The 21,904-nt window shown below is 39.3% G+C and overlaps 1 protein-coding gene across 1 annotated transcript in view; it reads right to left on the bottom strand.

Moving 5' to 3' along the window:
* Positions 1–4,276: 4,276 nt before the first annotated feature.
* SLC1A3 (solute carrier family 1 member 3) overlaps positions 4,277–21,904 on the bottom strand; it is a 52,882-nt gene continuing 35,254 nt past the window's right edge. The window contains exons 4-10 of the mRNA XM_058171323.1: positions 18,944–19,148; positions 17,648–17,690; positions 16,500–16,795; positions 14,013–14,246; positions 12,552–12,746; positions 11,806–11,940; positions 4,277–11,139 (exon numbers count right to left, since the gene is read on the bottom strand). Of these exons, the coding sequence (XP_058027306.1) occupies positions 10,935–11,139; positions 11,806–11,940; positions 12,552–12,746; positions 14,013–14,246; positions 16,500–16,795; positions 17,648–17,690; positions 18,944–19,148 (1,313 nt within the window). The 3' untranslated portion in view covers positions 4,277–10,934. The remainder of the gene's footprint in view (positions 11,140–11,805; positions 11,941–12,551; positions 12,747–14,012; positions 14,247–16,499; positions 16,796–17,647; positions 17,691–18,943; positions 19,149–21,904) is intronic.

A 21,904-nucleotide genomic window follows, 5' to 3' on the forward strand; every position in this document is an offset into this window, starting at 1 on the left:
CAGTCCCTGGCAGAGGTGGGTTTCAGCAGGTTCTGACCAGTTCTGGAGTACCGGTAGCGGAAATTTTGAGTAGTTCGGAGAACCGGTAAATACCACCTCTGACTGGCCCTGCCCCCATTTATTCTCTGCCTCCCCAGTCCCAGATGATTGGGAGGAAATGGGGATTTTGCAGTAACCTTCCCCTGGATTGGGATGGGAATGGAGATTTTACAGTATCCTTCCCCTGCCACGCCCACGAAGCCACACCTACAGAACCAGTAATACAAATTTTTTAATCCCACCACTGGTCCTTGGTATTCTTCTCATAATACAATGGTCCACTCCTTGTTATATATATATATAGTATTCTACACATCTGCGGACACAATAACGATTCAAGCCCCAGAATTTTAGTTTTCTCTCCAGTTTCCTTGGCAGCTGAGAAACAGCAGGAGTTACTTGCAAGTGATAGGAAGAATTCATATTGGTTCTGTTCTCTGGATGCACATAAGCAGGTTGGGGAAAAGAGGAGACACAGCCCAATGCGTAAGTTCTATTCTCCGCCCAGTTTAAACTCTATTTTTTTTTTTTGAGTTTTCTGGGCATACCATAAGGAAGTGAAATGAAATGGTGGAATCACGAACAATACAGTTCTAATATGAAGTGGATGAAATGACCTTGGGGGAAAGTAAATGAACTCAATACTTATTGTATAATGAACACCAGACTTTGAAGATTGGAGTGGCATATAAAATAAAGACGGGGAAAAAAAGGTAACACACTTAGGAAAATAAGACAAAGACCCAGCAGTTGGATTTGCACAATATGTTTGATTAATGCTAACCTTGATTTTTGCACCTCAGGATGTGGTGCAACTTCAGCCTTCATGTTTCAGTGTACTTTATGAATCCAGATAATGGGTTGTCTCAACAACTGAGTTCAATGTGTTGAGTGAATTCAGTCAATATGAATAAAATATTTGGGGAGCTGGGGTGTGTGTGTAGAATAAAAAAGGATTTATGATGTTCTTTATTGAGAACACTGAATTGTCGGCTCAGTTCTGATTTAAGCTGGTATGAACTTGTCTGTACTGCAACGACTTACCATCAATTCCTATATATGTTTCCTTGTATGAAAATCTACTTCAGAATATGCCCCACTGAAATCACTTCCTTTGAATCCGCATTTCCTTGTTTTAAGGAAGCATGCTATAAAAAGGTCTGAAACTTATAGGAATAATAGCTACTTCCTATAGCGCTAGAAGGGATGCATTGGCTCAGTGGCTAAGAGGCTGAGCTTGTCAATTGAAAGGTTGGCAGTTCAGTGGTTTGAATCCCTAGTGCCGCATAGCAGGGTGAGCTCCTGTTACTTGTCCCAGCTTCTGCCAACCTAGCAGTTTGAAAGCACATAAAAAATGCAAGTAGAAAAATAGGGACCGCCTTTGGTGGGAAGGTAACAGCGTTCCATGCGCCTTTGGCATTTAGTCATGCCAGCAACATGACCATGGACAGCGCTGGCTCTTCGGCTTTGAAATGGAGATGAGCACCGCCCCCTAGAGTCGGGAATGACTAGCACGTGTGTGTGAGGGGAACCTTTACCTTTATGGGACCTATGGTGGCGTCATGCAGTGATTAGAATGAGTACTGCAGGCTAACTCATTGCTCACCGCTAGGAGTTCGATTCTGAATGGTTCAAGGTTGATTCATCCTTCCATCCTTCCAAGGTCAGTAAAATGAGGATCCAGATTGTTGGGGGCAATACGCTGACTTTGTAAACATCTTAGAAAGGGCTGTAAAGCACCGTGAAGCAGTATATAAATCTAAGTGCTATTGTTATCTTGTAAGAACACAAATTGGATGAACAGGATTCAGTGCTTCTGAAAATACAGTGAATATATGCTATCTGGCAATGAAGTTGAAAAAAACAGAATGTTATCATTTGTGGACTCCAGAAGTCATACTAGGAGTCCTCCAATCTTCCATATATGCAAATAGCAGATGATCTTGTAAGTTGTCTTTTGCTATTCTTAAGGGAACTGCTTTATTCTTTCTTTCAAATATGATGTGATGACAATATATCACCAAGATCAGATTCAGACACTTCACTGACTGCATATAGATAGAATAATTGCATTATGCTTGCTGTATGTAAAATGTATGTAAAATGACTTGGGAGGAAGTCATTTTCTGAAGAACTCTGGGTGGAAAGGCTTGTCATATGGACTGACTGAAGATCTTATGGCAGGGTTGCCATACCTGGCCTGCAGATATTCAAATGATTATTAGATGACAGCAAAGAACTAGGACTTTCTGCATTGTTGTTGCCACCTAGTGGTCATCAGGATTTTTGTAGTGCAATCTAAAAAATCTAGACCTTTTCTCATGTGGTCTCTGATAAAATATTGGAAATAAAATAGAGTATTATTATTCTGGATTATGGTGAGAAATAGGGTTTTGTGCTAATAGAAAGCAAGACGTTCCTTTCAATATTATATATATCTGGGATGCATTTTCCCAGGATAACCGCGGTGGCGGAGTGGTTAGAATGCAGTACTGCAGGCTACTTCTGCTGATCACCAGCTGCCAGCAGTTTGGCAGATCAAATCTCACCAGGCTTAAGGTTGACTCAGCCTTCCATCCTTCAGAGGTGGGTAAAATGCGACCCAGATTGTTGGGGGTAAAAGGCTGACTCTGTAAACCACTTAGAGAGGGGCTGTAAAGCACTGTGAAGTGGTATATAAATCTAAGTGCTATTGCTATAACACAGTACATGCATTCAAGGCATGTTTACATGCCAAGCTTAGTGTAAATCATAGTTAAGCGATTTATTCTTGGCTCCATGCCAGATGACCTAACAACTCGTGTTCAGTTGCAGTTTTTGGCCATTCCAGAATCTATGCCAACTTCATGGTTGGTGATTGGGGGAGTGGAAATATCACCCTTTCATGAATGAACTTAACTTGATCAAGTTGGAGTCATGACATATGAAACCAGCCTCTTTGTACATTCTGGGTTTCCACTTTCTGTACATCCCTCAGGTTTCCATTTCCTTGCAGCCCACCAATGCCTAAGGATTTCAAAATATAACCAGAGAAATGAAGCTACTACTGCATCTGGAATAGTCTCAGCTACTGATTCTGTCCAGACACTGAAAGAAGAAATTAATGATAGATCAACTCCTCAAGTTTGGAACACATGTTGGATCATGGTTATAGGAAAGCTAACAACTAAATCATGAGTAAAATCATGGTTAGGTGCTTCACCTTGGCTTAGCATGCAATACAAACTGGCTCACTCTCTTTTTGTGATGTGCAAATATAAGATCATGTTTGATTGTGGATGCATATGGAAAGGGGAATGGCAGATATCACAGAACAGAGCTTAAGGTAAGTTAACCTATATCACATTACTCCACCTTGTCTTGTCTCTTATCTGGCTGCAAAAATCTGGAGAAATAATATTTTGCAGCACAGACACAGGCAACTCTTTTCTGCTGTCTGGATTTTGTAGACTTATTTTTCAGCTATGATGAGAGTAACACTGAAGTTGAAAGAAAACATCTTGGAAGACTGTAGTGCCAGGGGTGAAATTCAGCTGGATCTATCCGGATCGTGCGATCTGGTAGCGCCGGCGGCGGGAGGCTCCGCCCACCCGCCTGGACATCATCGCGTCCTGTTTTTGACCCTCTGCGCGTAAGCAGAAGGCTCTGCACATGCATGGAGGAGTCTTGCACGGTCACATTTGCAAGCCGGTAGGGAAAGATAAGTGAATTTCACCCCTTTGCAGTGCTAAATGATTTCTGCCAAAAAAAAAACCCTGTTAAAATGTAGCAGTCAGTTGATAAAGGGCATCCTTATCTTTATCTTTCCTGGATGAAATCAGGTTTACGTCTGGCTAAGCATTCTTAGGACCGAGGCCAACATGTATAATAAATAGCTATTGTAAGTGTGAGCAAGTGTGTAGATCACAGTTGTCAAACTCGATTTCATTTAGGGCCGCATCAGGGTATTGTTTGACCTCAGGGGGCCAGAGTGGGCATGGCCAGGGAGGGTGTGGCCAGCTCAATGTCACTCATGTTGGGGGAGTCTGTGGTGGCCCAAGCGCTCTGCTAGAGAAAACGGGCTTCTGAGCTCTGTTTTCAGCTATTACGGCCTCCTGCAACCCTCTGCCAGCGAAAATGGAGCTCAGGAGGACTCATGTGCAGCCCTCTCGAGCTCCGTTTTCACTGGCAGAGGCACCGCGGGCCAGTCCTTCGCTGTTTCCAGGGTGGCCCCGTGGGTCAGATCTAAGCATCCCAGGGCAGGATATGGCCCCCGGGCCTTGAGTTTGACTCCCCTGGTGTAGATTCTAGCACACCTCTAGACTCATTATTCACTGAGGAGAAAAAGACCACACTTTTCAAAACAAATAATGTAAAACTATTTGCTTTTTAATTGAAAATACACCTACAAAGTAATATTTCTCAAGCCACACCCTGGGTGCATCAATTGCCAACTCAGAATAGGCACAAAAGAGAGAATATTCTATGGCTCATGATTTCTGTAAGAAACAGAGTTAGTATAAAGTTAAAGAACTGTCACACTTCGTAATACCATTTTCTCCTAAAGTGACAGCACAGAATGATAGCCCTTTACATGAAAATCTTTTCAACCCTCTTCCAAAAATAGTATCCGTTCAAAAGCAAACCATAGTAAAAGTTATTCCATACAATTTAATATTAACTTTGTACACATTACAGTACCGCTATAAAAATATCTCTAGTTACATTTCAGAAAACATCTGTCTCTAATCTAGCTTTTCCTTTTGTTAGCGCAAACGAGAAACAAATAATTAAAAAAGGCACATCCATTTACTGCGTACAGTCAGAGATTACATAAGAGCTTTGCATTACTTTAAACACCATCAGACACACTGAGTTAATTCCTATTCTTTTTCAAAGGGGAAGCTAAGCGGATCTCCTGCCTACCTACTTCCACCATTCAGAGACTGTTCCTACAACCTCAACAATCCCACTGGACAATCTGAAATGTTAAATCTTTGCGGGGTTTTATTCACCTGTCACACTTTTAAGATAATCCTCAATGTGTTTCAGAAACTTCAAGCCAGCTTGTGTTTGTTTGTGTTATCAGTTTGACAATGTCCGTCAAAAGGCGCCAGTGAGCAAGAGCAAGAATTTAGGGTGGGTCTTTAAAAATGCCCCTAGAAAGGGCATTATCGCTATCATGTGGAAGAGTCTATCATTCTCCATTTGTAATATAGCCTGGAACAGATCTGGGCATTTTATGGCCTCTGGGCCATATCTGGCCCTTTGGCTGTCCCTGTCCAGCTCAAATGAGATCAATGGGAAATTAGAAATCAAATGTAAATAAGTATATATGCCAAGCATGCAATACAACTTCATTGCTTTTAGTTTGAGGGCGGCTGCTATTCCCCCCACCCTCCCAAGTTTATGTATTTGCGTGCATGCATTCCTATGCACTTTCACAGGCCTATTGGATAGGCCCTTCCACAGGCCTTTTGGTTAGTCCCAGTTTCTCATGTGGCCCCTTGGGAAAATTAATTGCCCATCCCTGGCCTGGAACACGACAGGAGGCATCCAGTGGAAATATAGGCTTGTGAGTGGTTTGTGGTTCATATTAGGATTACTGGATCTGGGTTATAAAAATCCACAATGAAAATAAAGAAGTATACAAAATTCCAATTCTTTGCTGCTGTCTTGTGATTGTCTGGATTTTCAAAGCCCAGATAAAGCAGGCCTCGCTTACGCTTAGTAGTGAGGAAAGACTCTTCGTAAACTACTACCGTTGGGAATTATCCCACGAGTAGAAACTGAGCGATTAGAAAAGCACAAGGAAGCCTATTCCCCTTTATAAATCAGTATAGTATAGTGTTTACTATACTGGTTTATAAAGGGGAGAGGGCAGAGGTGGGATTCGCTTACCCTCCCTACCAGTTAACAAATGTGAGAGAGTGTGCCCTCTCTCTCCCTACACTCACACAAGCCACCGCTGTGCATGCTCTTTGCTCACAAGCGGACCTTCCGCGCATGCGCCCAGCCTCAAAAACGTGGCTAAATAGGACGGCATTATGTCCAGGTTCAACCGAACCGGACGGAATCGTCTGAATACCACCTCTGGGAGAGGGGATGGATAGTAAAGGTCTATTGTAAACTCTGAGCAGCAGCTGATGGAAAAATGAGTTGGTCTGCTATAAGTCTGGATTAAATAGAAATATCATTCCCACATTTGATAGTCAAAGCTCAAAAAAACCTAAATCTTTTCCCCCAGACCAGCAGTTTACTTAACATTTCAACACTGAATCCGAGAATTCTATTGCAAATCATCTCTCTTTTATTTATTTATTTTATTTTATTTTATTTGCATTTATATCCCACCCTTCTCCGAAGACTCAGGGCGGCTGCCTAGATTTGTCTGTAATGCTTGGTGGCTCTAAATCTAATTGTGAGGCTGAACCTTGAAAATGTCTTTCATTTCATCAGACAATGGCCAGTTATTTTAGCTTAAATTGGATAATGTCAATTTTTATGTGAAATAACCATTTTGTAAAAATAAAATTAAAAAAATCAGGGCATAACTGCAGAATTCTGAGAATTAGCCAGGATGAAACACATCTTGTACCTTTCGGTAGTCTTACAATCTTGGGAACAAATGAATGAACCTTGAAATACCTTGTTTCCCTGGAAATAAGACCTAAAATAAGACCTCCCCGGATAATAAGCCCAATTGGGCTTTTCAGCGCATGTGTTAAAATAAGCCCCCCTGAAAATAAGCCCTTTCCGAAAATAAGCCCTCCCAAAAAAATATTTAAACGCATGCGCAGCCGGTCTCCGCCATTTCCTCTGGTTAGTGTTAGGGAGACAGAGCTGGAAATCAGGTAAGACAGCAAGAGGAGCCCTGTCTTGCTGCATGCGCTCCAAAATAATAAGACCTCCCTGAAAATAAGGCCAAGCGCTTATTTCAGGATTCAAAAAAATATAAGACAGGGTCTTATTTTCAGGGAAACACGGTAACAGATTGGCAGCTATAAGGAATAATTCAGCCCTATTTTACAAAAATGCTATTAAAATACTGTTCCAACAACTATACAACCAAAGTATGTTTATATTTACACCATCTTATGAAGTCAAACTCTTTCAAATGTGGGAGTCTCCCATTGTTACTGACTAGCAGAAAAGGGAATAACGGTTTAGGAGTCCCACACATATGGAATGTAACAGGTCACAATGGCTTCCTTTAAGCGTCCCATTGCAGAGATTATTCTGCTTGCATAAAGCTTTCCTTCCTGTCTCCTGTGACCATGCATGTAAAATATAATTTAAAAATCTTATTTTTTTAAAAAAATAAATGGGTTCTGGAAAATAGCAAGCTTCAAATGGACGAAAATCATAATCTCATGCCAATTTTTTTAAAAAAATTGTCCTTTCTTAGTCCCAAGACCTCTTTTTTTAAAAAAATGTCTTTTATATTTTCAATATTTATTAAATGTTTTCATTATTCTCTTTATATACTCTTTTTCTTAAAAAATAATCAAGCACCATGTTAGTGTTATTTTTATACAAAGTTATCTCCTCTCTTTGTTAGCAGGGTCTATCCGATGAATGCTGCTAACAAAGAGAAAGTGTTAGTGGAATAGAAAGTTTAGTCTTTAAACCAGTTGGGTTTTGTTTGTTTTTTTAAAATGCATTTAACCAAATTTCGGAAGATTCCCCTTCCTGAAAGCATTTTTGGCTCTGTAATTTCACTATGAAAGCACAAATGTAGCCGAACCTTGACACATGCTTTGTAGGCACTGCTGTCTAGAGTTCCAGCTGTATGCTCATACTTAACATGGTGTCCAGAGATTCTAAAACCTTTCCTGATACAGCAGGATTTCATTGTGGGCCGCATCAGGGTTGTGTGTGACCTTGGGGGGTGGGTGAGCATGGCCAGGGAGGGCGTAGCCAGCTTGACATCACTCATTGAGGCTCTGTTTCCGGCCACAATAGCCTCCTGCAGCCTTTGCCAGTGTCGGAGCCCAGGAGGGCCATGTGCAGCCCTCCCAAGCTCCGTCATTGGCAAAAGGCTGCAGGAGGCTGTCGTGGCCGGAAATGGAGCCCAGGAGGCATGCATGTGGGCCCCCCAGAGCTCTGTTTTTGCTGGCAGAGGCACCGCAAGCCAGTCTTTTGCTGTTTCCAGGGTGGGCTTGCAGGCCAGATCTAAATACGCTGTGGGCCAGATCCAGCCCGCAAGCCTTGAGTTTGACACCCCTGTGCTAGAGGATTAAACACAGGGATTGGCAGACAATTTAGCTACAGAAGTTTAATTTAAACTCATACTAGCTATAATTGCAGACAGTATAAATCACAAACTGGTCCTCAGCTTATAGCCATTCATTTAATGACCGTTCCAAGTTACAACGTCACTGAAAAAAGGGACATATGACCATTTGTCACACAACCATTATGGCATCTCCATGGTCATGTGATCAAAATTTGGATGCTTGGCAACTAGTTCATATTTATGACAGTTCCAGTGTCTCAGGGTCATGTGATCACCTTTTGCAACCTTTTGATAAGCAAAGTCAATGGGAAAGCCAGATTCCTTAACAACCATGTTGCTAAATTGACAACTTGCAGTGACTCACTTAACCACAGTGACCAGAAAAGTCATAAAATGGGGCAAAACTCACTTAACAAATTCTCACTTATCAACATAAATTTTGGACTCCATTTTGGTCGTAAATCAAGGACTACATCACTAGTAGAAAGAACTTTGGGGAGAGCCATTCCTATGGAACAAAGAAGGACAAACCAAACCCAATTTTCTTTTAATAGTTGATTCCTACTGGCTTGCCTTTATGTGCAATCAAGAATTGTGGTTTAAAATAACCTGCAATCTATTATTAAATAAACTATATCACAGCAAACCTTCATTTTTTTGCTTGGTTATAGTAAGTTTCTTTTCAGCTGCAATCTCTAGTTCCTATATAACAAGCAAGCTGCTAAGAGAAACAGAATCCCAATTTATTTCTTAGTTTGATCATAGCAGACCACTTCTATGTGAGCTACTTCTCTGTTTTGATATCTTTTTGCTCATCTGTATGATGATGGCTTAGCATTGTGCATAATGTCCAGCAAAGTCTGCCTGGAAACAAGGGATTTTTATTTCATTTTGGTTGTTTTTAAAATATGGGTGTTTTAGAATTCATATGTTTAGGTCTTTAGGTTGCTAAATTCAGGGGATGTTTCAGGAGAGTTGCAATGGTGATGATGAACTGTTAGATTAAATCTTTGCCAAAAATTCTAATTGGCTTAAGAGTTGGCTTCTCTTTCATGTAAATTTAAGTTGGGTGTATGTGTGTGTGTGTGTGTGTGTGGGTGGGTGCTAAGGATCTTCAACAGGATTCTTAATATCAGACTAAACTATAATTCCCACGATTGATTGGATATGCCATATGGATATAAATCAGTGAGGATTTCAATTCCCATGGGAAAAAAAATGAGATTTAAAGGCAGGACAATTTATGAACCATGGTAATCTTCCTGGAGCCTAACTGTTTATAATCCCACCATATTAACCGTTTCTATAGGAGGCAAAAGCAGTTCTTTCTGAAAACTATATATGATTGGTGGGTTATAATTTATCAAAGCCTCACTAGATTGAATCAGCAGAATATTTACAGTTGTTTGATCAAATAATGACATCACAATTGCTGTGATAGCAATAATTCAATATGTCCATAGCAATGAAGCAACTAAGATAAATTTCCTGTTCCAAAGTGCATATGTTTTTAATGTGTGTGCATTTGACCTCTGATCCTGGAAAAAAGAAACAGTGTGTATGAGTAGCAGTATCTGTGCTAAATACTATCATCTAAAAGAGAGTCATAATGTTACACATACACAGAGGTATTTGCAGGTTTGTGATATACAAAATCAATGGGATTTGAAGGTGCACAGTATCAAGAAGCACGAGCCTCTTTCTGATACTAAAATATCCCATTGGTTAGAAATGAACATGATTAGTAGTTTTTGCTTAATTCATAAATATAATGACCTGTGGGAAATACTATTCACTTATTTCATCCTTTAGAAAAAAATAGTATTCGTACCGATCTAACAGCAATGAAATAAGGTAACACTATCTTTTTAAAAAAAGAAATCAAAATTTGCTATTAATTTTCTAGGAATAGCATGAAATGTCAAAGGTTGACTTGATGGTGCTAAGAACTTGTAGCATTTGAACAAAATGCTAGAGCCTCTTTCAGGATTTCTTCTCTTTTGCTGTTTCAGCTTATATTAAATGAGATCACATTTAACAGGATAAGGAAATATATATATATATATATTCTTGAATAAGCTTGCTAATTTGATAAAATATTTACCCCCCATTAAAATGTTGCAAATCACGTTCTGTAATGCCTTTTTTTTTTAATGGCCTGTAGCCACAAATTTGGAATATTTTTCACCAATTTTGAAAAACGCGCAGCTCAGCTCATCCCTATTTTCTCCTGCACAAATTGTGCAGCCTTCTCCAGACAGATGTCCCACAAATGTAATGGATTTGGACTGCCAGAATTCTAACCAGCATGTCTGCTGCATGGAATTCTGGGAGTTGTAGTTTCACACCAGGAAGGCATCAGGCCAGGGAAAGTATGTCTAGGTAAACACAATACATGGAAATACAGTGCTTTGCTTTGCCCTCCTCTGGCCTTCCTTACTGGAAGGAACAAGGTGAGGCATATGGAGCAACAGCCTGCTGTTGTTCATTGCTCTAACCTAGCTATCCCAAGGCAGAGGAGGCATGTCACACACTCTATGTCTCTCGTAATATCTAGTTCATCCTTAAACCTTTTCAGTGCTTTGAGAGTACAAGAAGAAATGAGGAACAAGCAGAAGGACCAAAGAAAGTGTACATTTTCCATATCTCTAGTGCTTTGTGTCAACTTTTCTCTACCTTACATCTTGGTTTCACTGTCTAAGGGCTTTTCATTCTCATTCTCTTGTGAAATCAGCTGATAAGGCTTCTTCATTTCATTCTCCTCAATTACGGAGTTGCCCATTTCAGCATCCTTGTTCCGTAATTCATGGCGGGATAAGTGTTCGACAATTCCTGCACCGATGGAGTCTCCCAAAACGTTGGTAGTAGTGCGCAGACGATCCCTAGGGAACACGTTGCAAATTAAGTAAACCAGTCACCAGTCAACACAGTGAAAGTTTTCACTAGAAGATATAAGACAAGTCCACATTCTTTCCTTAAAATGATATCAGCAATATAATAACATTTGCTTCAATATTTGCACAGTAGTAAATAGAAAATGTTACTGGGCTGATGGAATAAAAATTAAATAGTGAAACGAAATAAAAGCCATATTTAAAAATTAAATATCAGTTCCAAGAAGGAACAGCACATAGGTGTTTTGTAACATTCATATTTTCTTTTGGTACCTCTTCCTTCTCACACAGGAGAGTCAAACTAAATGGCCACAAGCTGCAGCGTTTGAAAGGGTTCATTAAGAAACAGATAACAGAGAAATTAAGATTTGCATGTTGAAAATACGGTTGCTGGCGGGACTGAATAATGCATCTTTCTAAAAACTACAGCCTGGAAGGTGAACAATGAATAACTTTCATATCTCTGCCCCAAAAATCCTCATCAGTATCCTATTCTAGTCTTCTTTTTATATAAGATGACAGTTTGACATTTGTATGCAACGTAGCCAAGTATTGTTTCAAAGAGACCCAATACATTTCTTCAGGAATTACAATGACTGATAAATTTGGTTTCCACTCGTGTCTTTAGTCTACTTCCTATAGAAAATTACTCACAGAAACCAATCCACCGCAATGATAAGCGTTATGTCATCTGTAGGCAAACCGACAGAGGTTAGTACAATCACCATTGTGACCAGGCCAGCTTGAGGAATTCCTGCTGCACCAATGCTGGCAGCTGTTGCGGTAATACTGTTATAAGGAAAGAGATATAAAACCAATCATACTGCCATTTTCATTTTTTAAAAGTATGTCCTTATCTCATAAAACTCTTTCAGTCTTGAAAAAGTTGTTGGCTAGAAGTTCGTGAGTCTGGTTGGAATCAGTTGCTAGTTTGCATGATCAAAAGTCTTTCCCCTTTCATTTCTCTTACAAGCAAATTTGGTGCTTAAGCTAAATAAGCCATTCTTAACTGTGTATTCAGCTTCATGAGTTAGACCAGTCTTCACCAAGTTGGCATTTTCCAGATCTCTTAGATCCTTCCTTCCTTCCTTCCCTTCCTCCTTCCTTCCCTCCCTCCCTCCTATATTACTCTAAAAACAATAATTAGCACAATATGAAGAAGACCTGCAGTCTATGCAGCTGTCTCAATCTGGATTAGGTCTTGATATAATAATTTGCATTGCAAACAATGAAATATTCTGTGATTTCTGAATTGTTCATGATCTCCTACTTTATCATCCTCTTGTCCCCCCTGTGTTACCATGCATCCCACTCAGAAATGCCCCTCATTCCGACTTTCCTAGCTTTGTTGCCTTGCATAGGTATACAAGGATATGTATTTTTTTGCAGGGTTTACAAACCTGATTGTGATAATTTGCCCAAAGTTTAGATCCATATTGTTAACCTGTGCAATGAAAATTGCAGCCAGGGCTTCATACAAAGCTGTCCCATCCATATTAATAGTTGCACCCACAGGCAGTACAAATCTCGTAATGCGTTTGTCTACTCCATTATTCTCTTCCAAACACTTAAAAGTGATAGGCAAAGTGGCAGAACTGAAACCAGATGGGGAGAAAAATACAAGTAGATATCATTACTATGTATGTATGTATGTATGTATGTATGTATGTATGTATGCATATATGTATGTATGAATGTATGTACAAAGAGAAATAATTTATTCATGTAGTTAATCTTCAGACAGTGGTCCAAATTTGAGGGAATCTGCACTCAGAATTTGGATTCCTGGGTGTATATTATAGAAAGACCATACAGTACAGTTAGATCATGTGTGGTGCCTACACATTTTCAATGCCTTTCATTTCACTGATGTCTGTCTAACTTGGAGACAGCACTAGACTAAAAGATATCTCTCAATGCAAAGCAGTTTCAGATATTAATTTTCAGGATTAAGAAAAATTAATGTAAAATAGATGTCCAATTAAAAGATTTATTGGAATATACAGCCAAATAATACAATGTGCATCAAAATCTTACATTGTACTCTGAATGGTACACAGATGCAGATAAATGTCGCTATACACATATTGGGACAACATGTTAGGTGTAAAATTAGGTGTAAAGTAAAACCTAAAGTAGAGTTGAAGAGTGACAGAAACCTGGGATAATGACAGAAGTCTGGAACAATCACATCTTCTCTCAATCTTTTGCAATAAAAACATCTGTATATGCTCACAGACTAGCCCAGGGGTCTGCAAGCTTGGCTCTTTTAAGACCTGTGGACTTCAACTCCCAGAGTTGAAGTCCACAAGTCTTAAAAGAGCCAAGTTTGCAGACCCCTGGACTAGCCTATCCATGAATAAGCTCTCAAGTTTTTAACCAAAATACCATGAAAAATGTTGCTATCCATAGTTAGTTGTGAAAACTGAAAATTTTGAGGGTCAGCCTATCTGTGGGTGGCTCATGGTATTTTAGTTAAAATGTTAAAAATCTGCTTACAGGCTTACACTCTAGTATATATGGAATACACAGCATTTTAAAAAAGTATTACATCTGTAGGTAAGTCCCAAAGGTGCTTTTTCAAAAGGCAACTGGAATTTCTAGTTTTTCTTTGAAGACGTTTCGCAAAACGTCTTCAAAGAAAAAACCAGGAAGTCTAGTTGCCTCGTGAAAAAGCACCTTTTGGACAACCATGACCTGGATGACTGAGAATCTCCATAGACATCTGTAGATAAGCTCAACCCAATTTGGGTGTGTATGTGTGTTTTGGGACCTATTATTCTTGGGTTATGCATATGTAACGGCCGTATATACCCAGTAGAAACTCCTGTATCCCAAGCTATTTGATTGTGAAAGCCTACCTTGAGGAAGTTCCCAAAGCTGTGATGAGAGCTTGCAACAATCCTCCAATAAAGATCCAAGGATTTTTCCGAGTAATGAAGAAGTAGAGAAGTGGGAGAACAATAATTGCATGGATGAGCAAACCAATGATAACAGTAACTGTATACATGGCAAGCTGGCCTCCAATCACACCCATATCTTCCATCTCAACAATTTTCCCAGCAATTAAAAACAAAATGCCAAGTGGTGCATACCTGGGAAAAAAGAAAGACAAAGAGAAACAGAGAGAGTGAGAAAAAGAAAGAGAGAGAAAGAGACAGAGAGAAACATAAATGCATTGCTTTGTAGCTATCCTATAAGTCTACTTTTGTGTGATGTATCTTTATTCTCTTGCACTTGGAAATTCCTTGCAGCACTCTATATATACAGAGATTGTGACCCTAAATATATTGTCCCCGGTATATTCTTGTTTATTATAATATCTGGAGATCTTTGGATGAAAAGCAGTCTATGAACCAAAAGGGAAGTCTCTGTGAACACAATATAATTTATTTTTAAAATGAATTCTGCAAATTAGTGTCAAACAAAGGAGAATATGAAGATACCAATTCATTATGGACAGACTTTAACCATGGATGGTGTGGTTTATTCCAAAATATGTTTTTTTTTTAAAATTTAATCACATTCTAGTTGGGTAAAATATTACTTTGGTGCAATAATGAATTCTGAAGCCAATTACGCAAGAGCTTGTACAGTATGGCTGTAATTCAATCGATGAATACACTACAGAATTAAACTAACTCTGCCCAAATATAGGAACTAGGCAGTTTGTTAGTGAGACTGATTTTTTTAAATCCAGAATTTATTCTAGCTTCATATTTCTGGTCTTATATTCCAATATTCCTGTTCTCCTAAGAATCCCTGGTTTTTTTCCTTACTTCTGTTATAATTGCTTTTGAAACAATTGTGTGAAGGTTCTTTATTTCTTCCCTACAAATCACTCATCAGAACTGAGTTCATACTTACACTTTTCCCCATCTAGAGTCCTCCTGATTGTTTGAAATTCAAATCCCAGAATTCTTAGTCAGTGTAATTATGCTAATCAGGGAAGTCTAGGAAACCATCTGAGACTTCTTATTGGTTTATTGTTTTTAGCTTTTATGGTTTTATTCGTGATTGTAAACTGCCCAGAATTTAGTTTAAGATGTATGGCTGCACCAATATTTTATACAACTTAACTAAATAAAATTAAGACGTCAAGTACAGGAAGGCTGTTATTCTATAACTTTGCTTAAGTAGGCATCACTGCAATATTGTACCCTCTTCTTCCTTCTTTTCCCTGAATAATTTTCCCTTCCCTTTCTCCATTATCTACCAATCTTAAAATACAGACCAACAGACTCTCAGGCTTTTAATACAGTATCATGTAAAGTGATAGCCCTGTCATGATACATAAAGACTAATTCATAAAGAACCAATACAGCTCTGATTAAATGGAAAGTTCTGTTGGGTGCAGACTTTCTTCAGTGTTCCCAATATGGCTGGGAGTAAATTCAGTTTTGGAAGTGGGCAAGTATATTCATAATTTTGCTAAATTATACCGTATGTCCCAGAATCCTTTATATAGTTCTTAGGACAACTGAAAGTTTGTGTTTAGCAACATCTGAAATGTCGCCGGTTCCCACCCCACATTAGATGAATTAGAGTGCAGTTAAAGTGACTCAAAGCATTTCCAAAGCAGGACTACAATTCATGATCTCCCAGTTTCTAACCTGGTACCTCAAACACTACACCAAACTGTCTCTCAAGATTCATTACATTACCACAAATGTTTGAAAACCTCCAGTGAAGAAGAAATTATTCCACGAAATAACTTATTCCACTGATTGATGGCTGTTACTGTCAAGAAGTTCTTCCTAATGTCTGATCTTTTAGAATAGGATAGGATAGGATAGGATAGGATAGGATAGGATAGGATAGGATAGGATAGAATAGAATAACAGAGTTGGAAGGAACCTTGGCAGAGGGTTGGTCTCCAACCCTCTGCCTAGGCAGGAAACCCTACACCAATTCAGACAAATGGTTATCCAACATCTCCTTAAAAACTGCCAGTGTTGGACCATTCACAATTTCTGGAGGCAAGTTGTTCCGCTGATTAATTGTTCTAATTGTCAGGAAATTTCTCCTTAGTTCTAAGTTGCTTCTCTCCTTGATTAGTTTCCACCCATTGCTTCTTGTCCTGCCCTCAGATGCTTTGGAGAATAGCTTGACTCCTTCTTTGCAGCAGCCCTGAGATATTGGAACACTGCTATCATGTCTCCCCTAGTCCTTCTTTTCATTAAACTAGACATACCCAGTTCTTGCAACTGTATCTGTATCCACCTTCTTGAATTTTCATCCCAGAAACTGTTAGAGCAACCAAGAAGGAAGTTCAGTTTAGACCTCAAAGTAAAGAGGTGTGAGGACTCCAAAACAGGTAATAGTAGCACCATGAATTTAATACTTACCACATTATTAGAGCTACCAGTCGCATGATAGCCTCATTAAGGCTGTCGAAGAACTCTCTCAATGCCCGACCTTGTTCCTTCATATTGCCAATCACTAATCCAAAACTAATGGAGAAGACAACCAGTCCAAGTGCGTTCACTCCATTTACAGCTCCTGGTACAGGGATCATCTCCGTCTTCATCCGAGTTAGGTTTTCCACAGCTTCTGTTACATTATTTATAATGCCAGCAAGGACCGACGTTTCGTTAGAATCATCATGTGTATGATGAACATGCTCTTCATAGTTTGTTTTGAACTGTTAATGATGGTTAGAAGGACAAATATTACATTCATGTGTTAGGAATTCTGGAAACCTTATTTCTAACTGCTCAAATGCAATTATCAAAAGATTTGTCTGACCTCCCTGGATGAAGACAGAAATAATCTAAATATGGGTGGATGGGTGGTCCTTGGTGCTCGCTGAGCTTGCTTGTTTTCTTGAAGATCTTTCATTACCCAAACTAGGTAACATCATCAGTGCTAAGTAAGTGATTGCTGGTGGAATGGTGCTTGGATCTATTTGTTCCCTTTTTGGTTGGCTGGTTGATTGTCTTTTTGCATAGTCTATAGATGTTGTTAATGTCTATGTGTCTATTGATGACTAATTTGTCAGAGTGCCAGGCTTCTAGAAATTACCCACCATTTTTGGACTTGGCTTGGTCTAGGAAGCTCACATGTTCCCAATTGAAACGATGGTTAAATCTGTCTATATGTTGTGAAATTAAAGAATTTGCAATATGTTAATCTCTAATCTAAACAATGCTGGCATCAAATATTATGCTGTACTTTTAATAATAATGAAGCACTTGTCTTCTCTGTATCTATGGTTGCTGGAACATCAGCAATAACCATAGGGGTATATTTATACTTTTGATAAGTCAGAGATCTGTGGAGAAGAGCAACTGAAAATCCTAATCCTGGTTGGGTCATGAGTCCAGATAATACAACCGTTTGGAATTTTATCTTATAGAAGCTGTAAGTGCTTCTCCCTGGAAGACAATGAATAACAATTCCTTGCATTATAAGCTTTGTCTTTGTGTAATCTCAATTAAATCTGGACATGTAATATACCCATATGTACGTAGGAAGGGATTCAATTTTTTTTTACCTGTTTGAAGCAGGCTTCTACAAGATTTGGAGGAAACATGTTCCTGTAAAAAAGAAAAAATAATATATATTTTTTTACCTATTAGCGAAGAATTTGTCATCCTATCAGGATCACGCTAAGGAATGATCAATTTATTTTTTCCCCAATATTCCTTTAAACACAACATACAATCCAAATCCACATTTTTTGGGTTGGATAATTTGGTTGCTGGTAGTAGAAAGCTGGGTCAGTAGAAGTGTTTTCTGGCCATGTATAGGCAGGCCCAGAAAACAATGGAAGAGCTTTGAGTCACTTGCCAGCTAATGGGCTCAGCTGCTTCACTGCTTCAAAATCAGATTTGCTTCACTGTAAGTAAAGTGCTTCCTTAAATTATTTGCAAACCCTGACTCAAATCATGCTATCCTCATGTAATTGAAATGTCTCTCACGAGTTAAATCTCTCACCAACACATATATTCAGTGAAGTTTTTTCTTCATTCAGAATATAATAAACAGTATAAATAATAAGAACACCAATGTTCTGATCTTTAAGATAATGTCTCTCTGAATGTTGACTTGTATTCCCAACATCAACCGTCCCCAATGCAATTGGAATGACACCTAAGATGCAGGAATCGGTAACGGCTCTCATTGACATCAGAATGAGAGACTAACAAGAAACAAATCAATTCACCCAGTCTTGCTCAGTTTGGTGGTGAGCTCTACTTACTTTGTATAAGTGTGCAAAGCTTTTGCAAACTGTGGCTCTTAGGTTTCCCAAAAATGCGAAGCGCTGCCCCCAGCCACAAAAGATTGTTCAAGCATGAACTGTGGCTATAAGGCTATTTTTGGACTGTTTCAGAATTATTGAGTTGCAGTGGCGCAGTGGTTAGAGTGCAGTACTGCAGGCTACTTCTGCTGCCTGCCGGCTGCCTGCAATTTGCCTGTTCAAATCTACCAGGCTCCAGGTTAACTCAGCCTTCCATCCTTCCCAGCTGGGTAAAATAAGGACCCACATTGTTGGGGGCAATAGGCTGACTCTGTAAACCGCTTTGAGAGGGCCGTAAAAGCACCGTAAAACAGTATATAAGTCTAAGTGCTATTGCTATTATTTCCAAGCTGAGGATGCCACCTTGGTGTTCCATCGCATCACTCATTTTCTTAGCTTTACATGATCACACATGAAGCATCTTTTTTGATTTAGTCAATAGCTTTCCGCCAGGAAGGCCCTCCTACAATTCACACTAACCGCGTTGCAATAAGAGGGCTGTAATCTAACACAATCGAAGGAGCCAAGATGCATAAAAATGCCGCCTACCTGATTAAGTCCAGAAAGGCATCTGCAGCTGTCACTCGGACAATCTTGCCTTCTCTGTGCATTTTTTCCTTTGACCCTTTCCCAGGATGGATGATGACTACCATGATTATCCCAATCAGGACAGCTATAATCGTGGTGCTCATGTAATACACCACTGCTCGGAGACCCATTTTCCCTGATGCTTTACTGTCCAAGGCAGACACTCCTAACACAAAGGATGCACAAGGAGAAAGTTAGAGTCATACATCTCAGAAATGTAACCTTCTTTGCAGAGGATTGACCTTCACCCTCAATGTCCGCTTTGTCTGGTCCTTCTTCAAAGGTTTGGGAGGAACAAGAATCCTGGAATTCCTTACCAATTATACCCATAAAGTCCTTGCTTAACAATCAGTCACTTAATGACTATTCAAGGCTATGATCAACCTCTTCAGAGCTACTTATAACCCAGTTCTGGAGCTCAAATGGCTGTATACATATACACCGTACAGTTATATGATCAAATTTGGGGTGCTTGGCAAGTGGCTCACATTTGTGGCTATTTGTGGCATTTTACAGTCACATGATTGGAGGTATTTTGCTGGTTTCAGGCATTTACTTCAAGTTTCCCGCAAAACAAAACAAAAAGCCCATTGAAGAAAACAATGGTCCTTGCTTAATGACTGCCACAAAAAGGTCATAAAATTGAGTGTTTATGTGGTGGCCCACTTAATGACCACCACAACATATGAACATCATTCTGGGCTCAATTCCTGTCATGTGTCAAGGACTATTTATGTAATGTTTTAAGGTTTTATCTTGCTTTTATGATTGTAAGCTGTTTAGAGTTGCCTGTAGGCGAGATGGGCAGCATATATGTTAAATGAATGAATGAATGAATGAATGAATGAATGAATGAATGAATAGGGCTTTGTGAAGGCATAGAATATATATCTGCCTTACTGTGGTCAATTCTCTTGTCAGTGTTCCAGAAAACCGCCTCCTCAAGTTTACAATATTTGGTCCACTGGAAGGGGTACCCGTTGTCTGAAGTTACATGGGTGAAAAGTTGGGATGTGAATGCTGATACTCTAGTCGAGCAATTTCATGATAGTTTCCCTGAGAAACCTAAAGGAGGGGGGAGAGGGGGTTAGGAGAATGTGTATTCTTTATTCTGCTTTAGGAATCTGGGGTTCACCTTGAGGAGTACCTGTTAGTTTCTCAGGGAATCTATCATGAAATTGCTTGACTAGAGTCCTTCCTGTCCTTCCTGTTGAAGACTACTTCAGTTTCAATCGCAATGTGAACCGCTCCAATCTTGATTATAGAAAATATGACTTCAGTAACAGAGTTGTTAATGCCTGGAATGCACTACCTGACTCTGGTCTCTTCCCAAAATCCCCAAAGCTTTAACCAAAGACTATCTACTATTGACCTTACCCCATTCCTAAGAGGTCTGTAAGGGATGTGCATAAGAGCACCAGCGTGCCTACCATTCCTGTCCTAATGTTCCCTTTGATTGTATCCAATTTGTATGGTTATTTCATGCTTATACTTATATATACTGTTGTGTTTGACAAATAAATAAATAAAATAGAGTATCAGCATTCACATCCCAACTTTTCACCTACGTAGCTTCAGACAACAGGTACCCTTTCCAGTGGACCAAATATTGTAAACGACCCCTGTACAGTCTAGAGTCAAAGATCTTCTTAACTTGATAATGGGTCTCCCCTTGGATTATCAAAGGAGGGTGGGGGAGCAGCTGGTAAGCAGCTGGCTTCCAAAGCTGACATCTCTTATATTTCAATTTTAGCTATAGCAATTAATTCTACCTTTAGCATTTCTCATGTGACTATTCTCCACAAATATGCCCGTTCTTTTCTGGTAATCGGGTTTCTGTTTTAATTCTTTGGTTCATATTCATTTATTATTCATTCAATTATGTATTTCTTGCATTAATATGTTACTGCTCTTTTAAATAATTAACAGAGGTGATCCTGGGAACACCTTCATTTTATTCTCATAATAACCACCTTGTTAGATAGATTGGGATAAAACAGGAGTCTCCAACCTTGGCAACTTTAAGCCTGGAGGACTTCAACTCCCAGAACAAGGACAACACCAGGCTTAAAGTTGCCAAGGTTGGTGACCACTGGGCTAAAAGGAATGGCTGCCCAATCCAACTCTCTAACTACTGTATCGTATTGGCTAACATGTAAGTGGCTACTCAGGCAATTATGTGTGAAGGATGGTGCCCATGGAGCAGAAGATGGTGTGATAGATTACAAAGAAGCGGCAATTTCCAAAGAAGGAGGGAGCAAATTCCAAGTAGGGGGTTGAGACAAGAGGCAACACAACCTTGATGTCAGGCCTAAAACAAGAATCGCACATGGTGATTTTTTCAAGCTGAATTCTTTGTTGTTTCACCTATAGACAAAATCTTGCTAGATTGAGCACTCAATTATCTGCAACTACAATATATTCCACAATGTGAACTATTGGGAAGGGGATGTTTTCATCATTTTTCTCTCACATGTAAATATCTGAGCAGTGTTAACTGATCATCAGCTCGAAGACAAAATCCACCCTAGAGAGGTGGTAGTAACTTCTAAAGAGGGAATTCAAACCAAGCAATCAATCCTTAGACTAATTTAATCAGGGGTCTTCCAGGCAAATCCTATAATAAACGCAAGATTGAGACCTAGGGAGGTTAGCTTGGAGTATGGATTTCTGTACAGTAGATTTTGGTGCAGCAAAACGGTGAACTTTGATTTTGGAAAGCTGCAAACAGACTAAGGGTCCAGATGGATTTGAAAAAAAAGATTTTGGAATTAATTCAAAGAATGCTTCCTATAGGAAAATGCTTAAAAATTGAAAGGGTTATACAAATAGTAAATCAAGTGAGTGACCCGGATAATTTCCCTATATTAGATTTGCAAAAGAGACTTGTTACAGCTTTGCAGATTTCTGTGAGAAAGGACA

The sequence above is a fragment of the Ahaetulla prasina genome, chromosome 2 (assembly GCF_028640845.1).
Source record: "Ahaetulla prasina isolate Xishuangbanna chromosome 2, ASM2864084v1, whole genome shotgun sequence".
Classification (NCBI taxonomy): domain Eukaryota; kingdom Metazoa; phylum Chordata; class Lepidosauria; order Squamata; family Colubridae; genus Ahaetulla; species Ahaetulla prasina.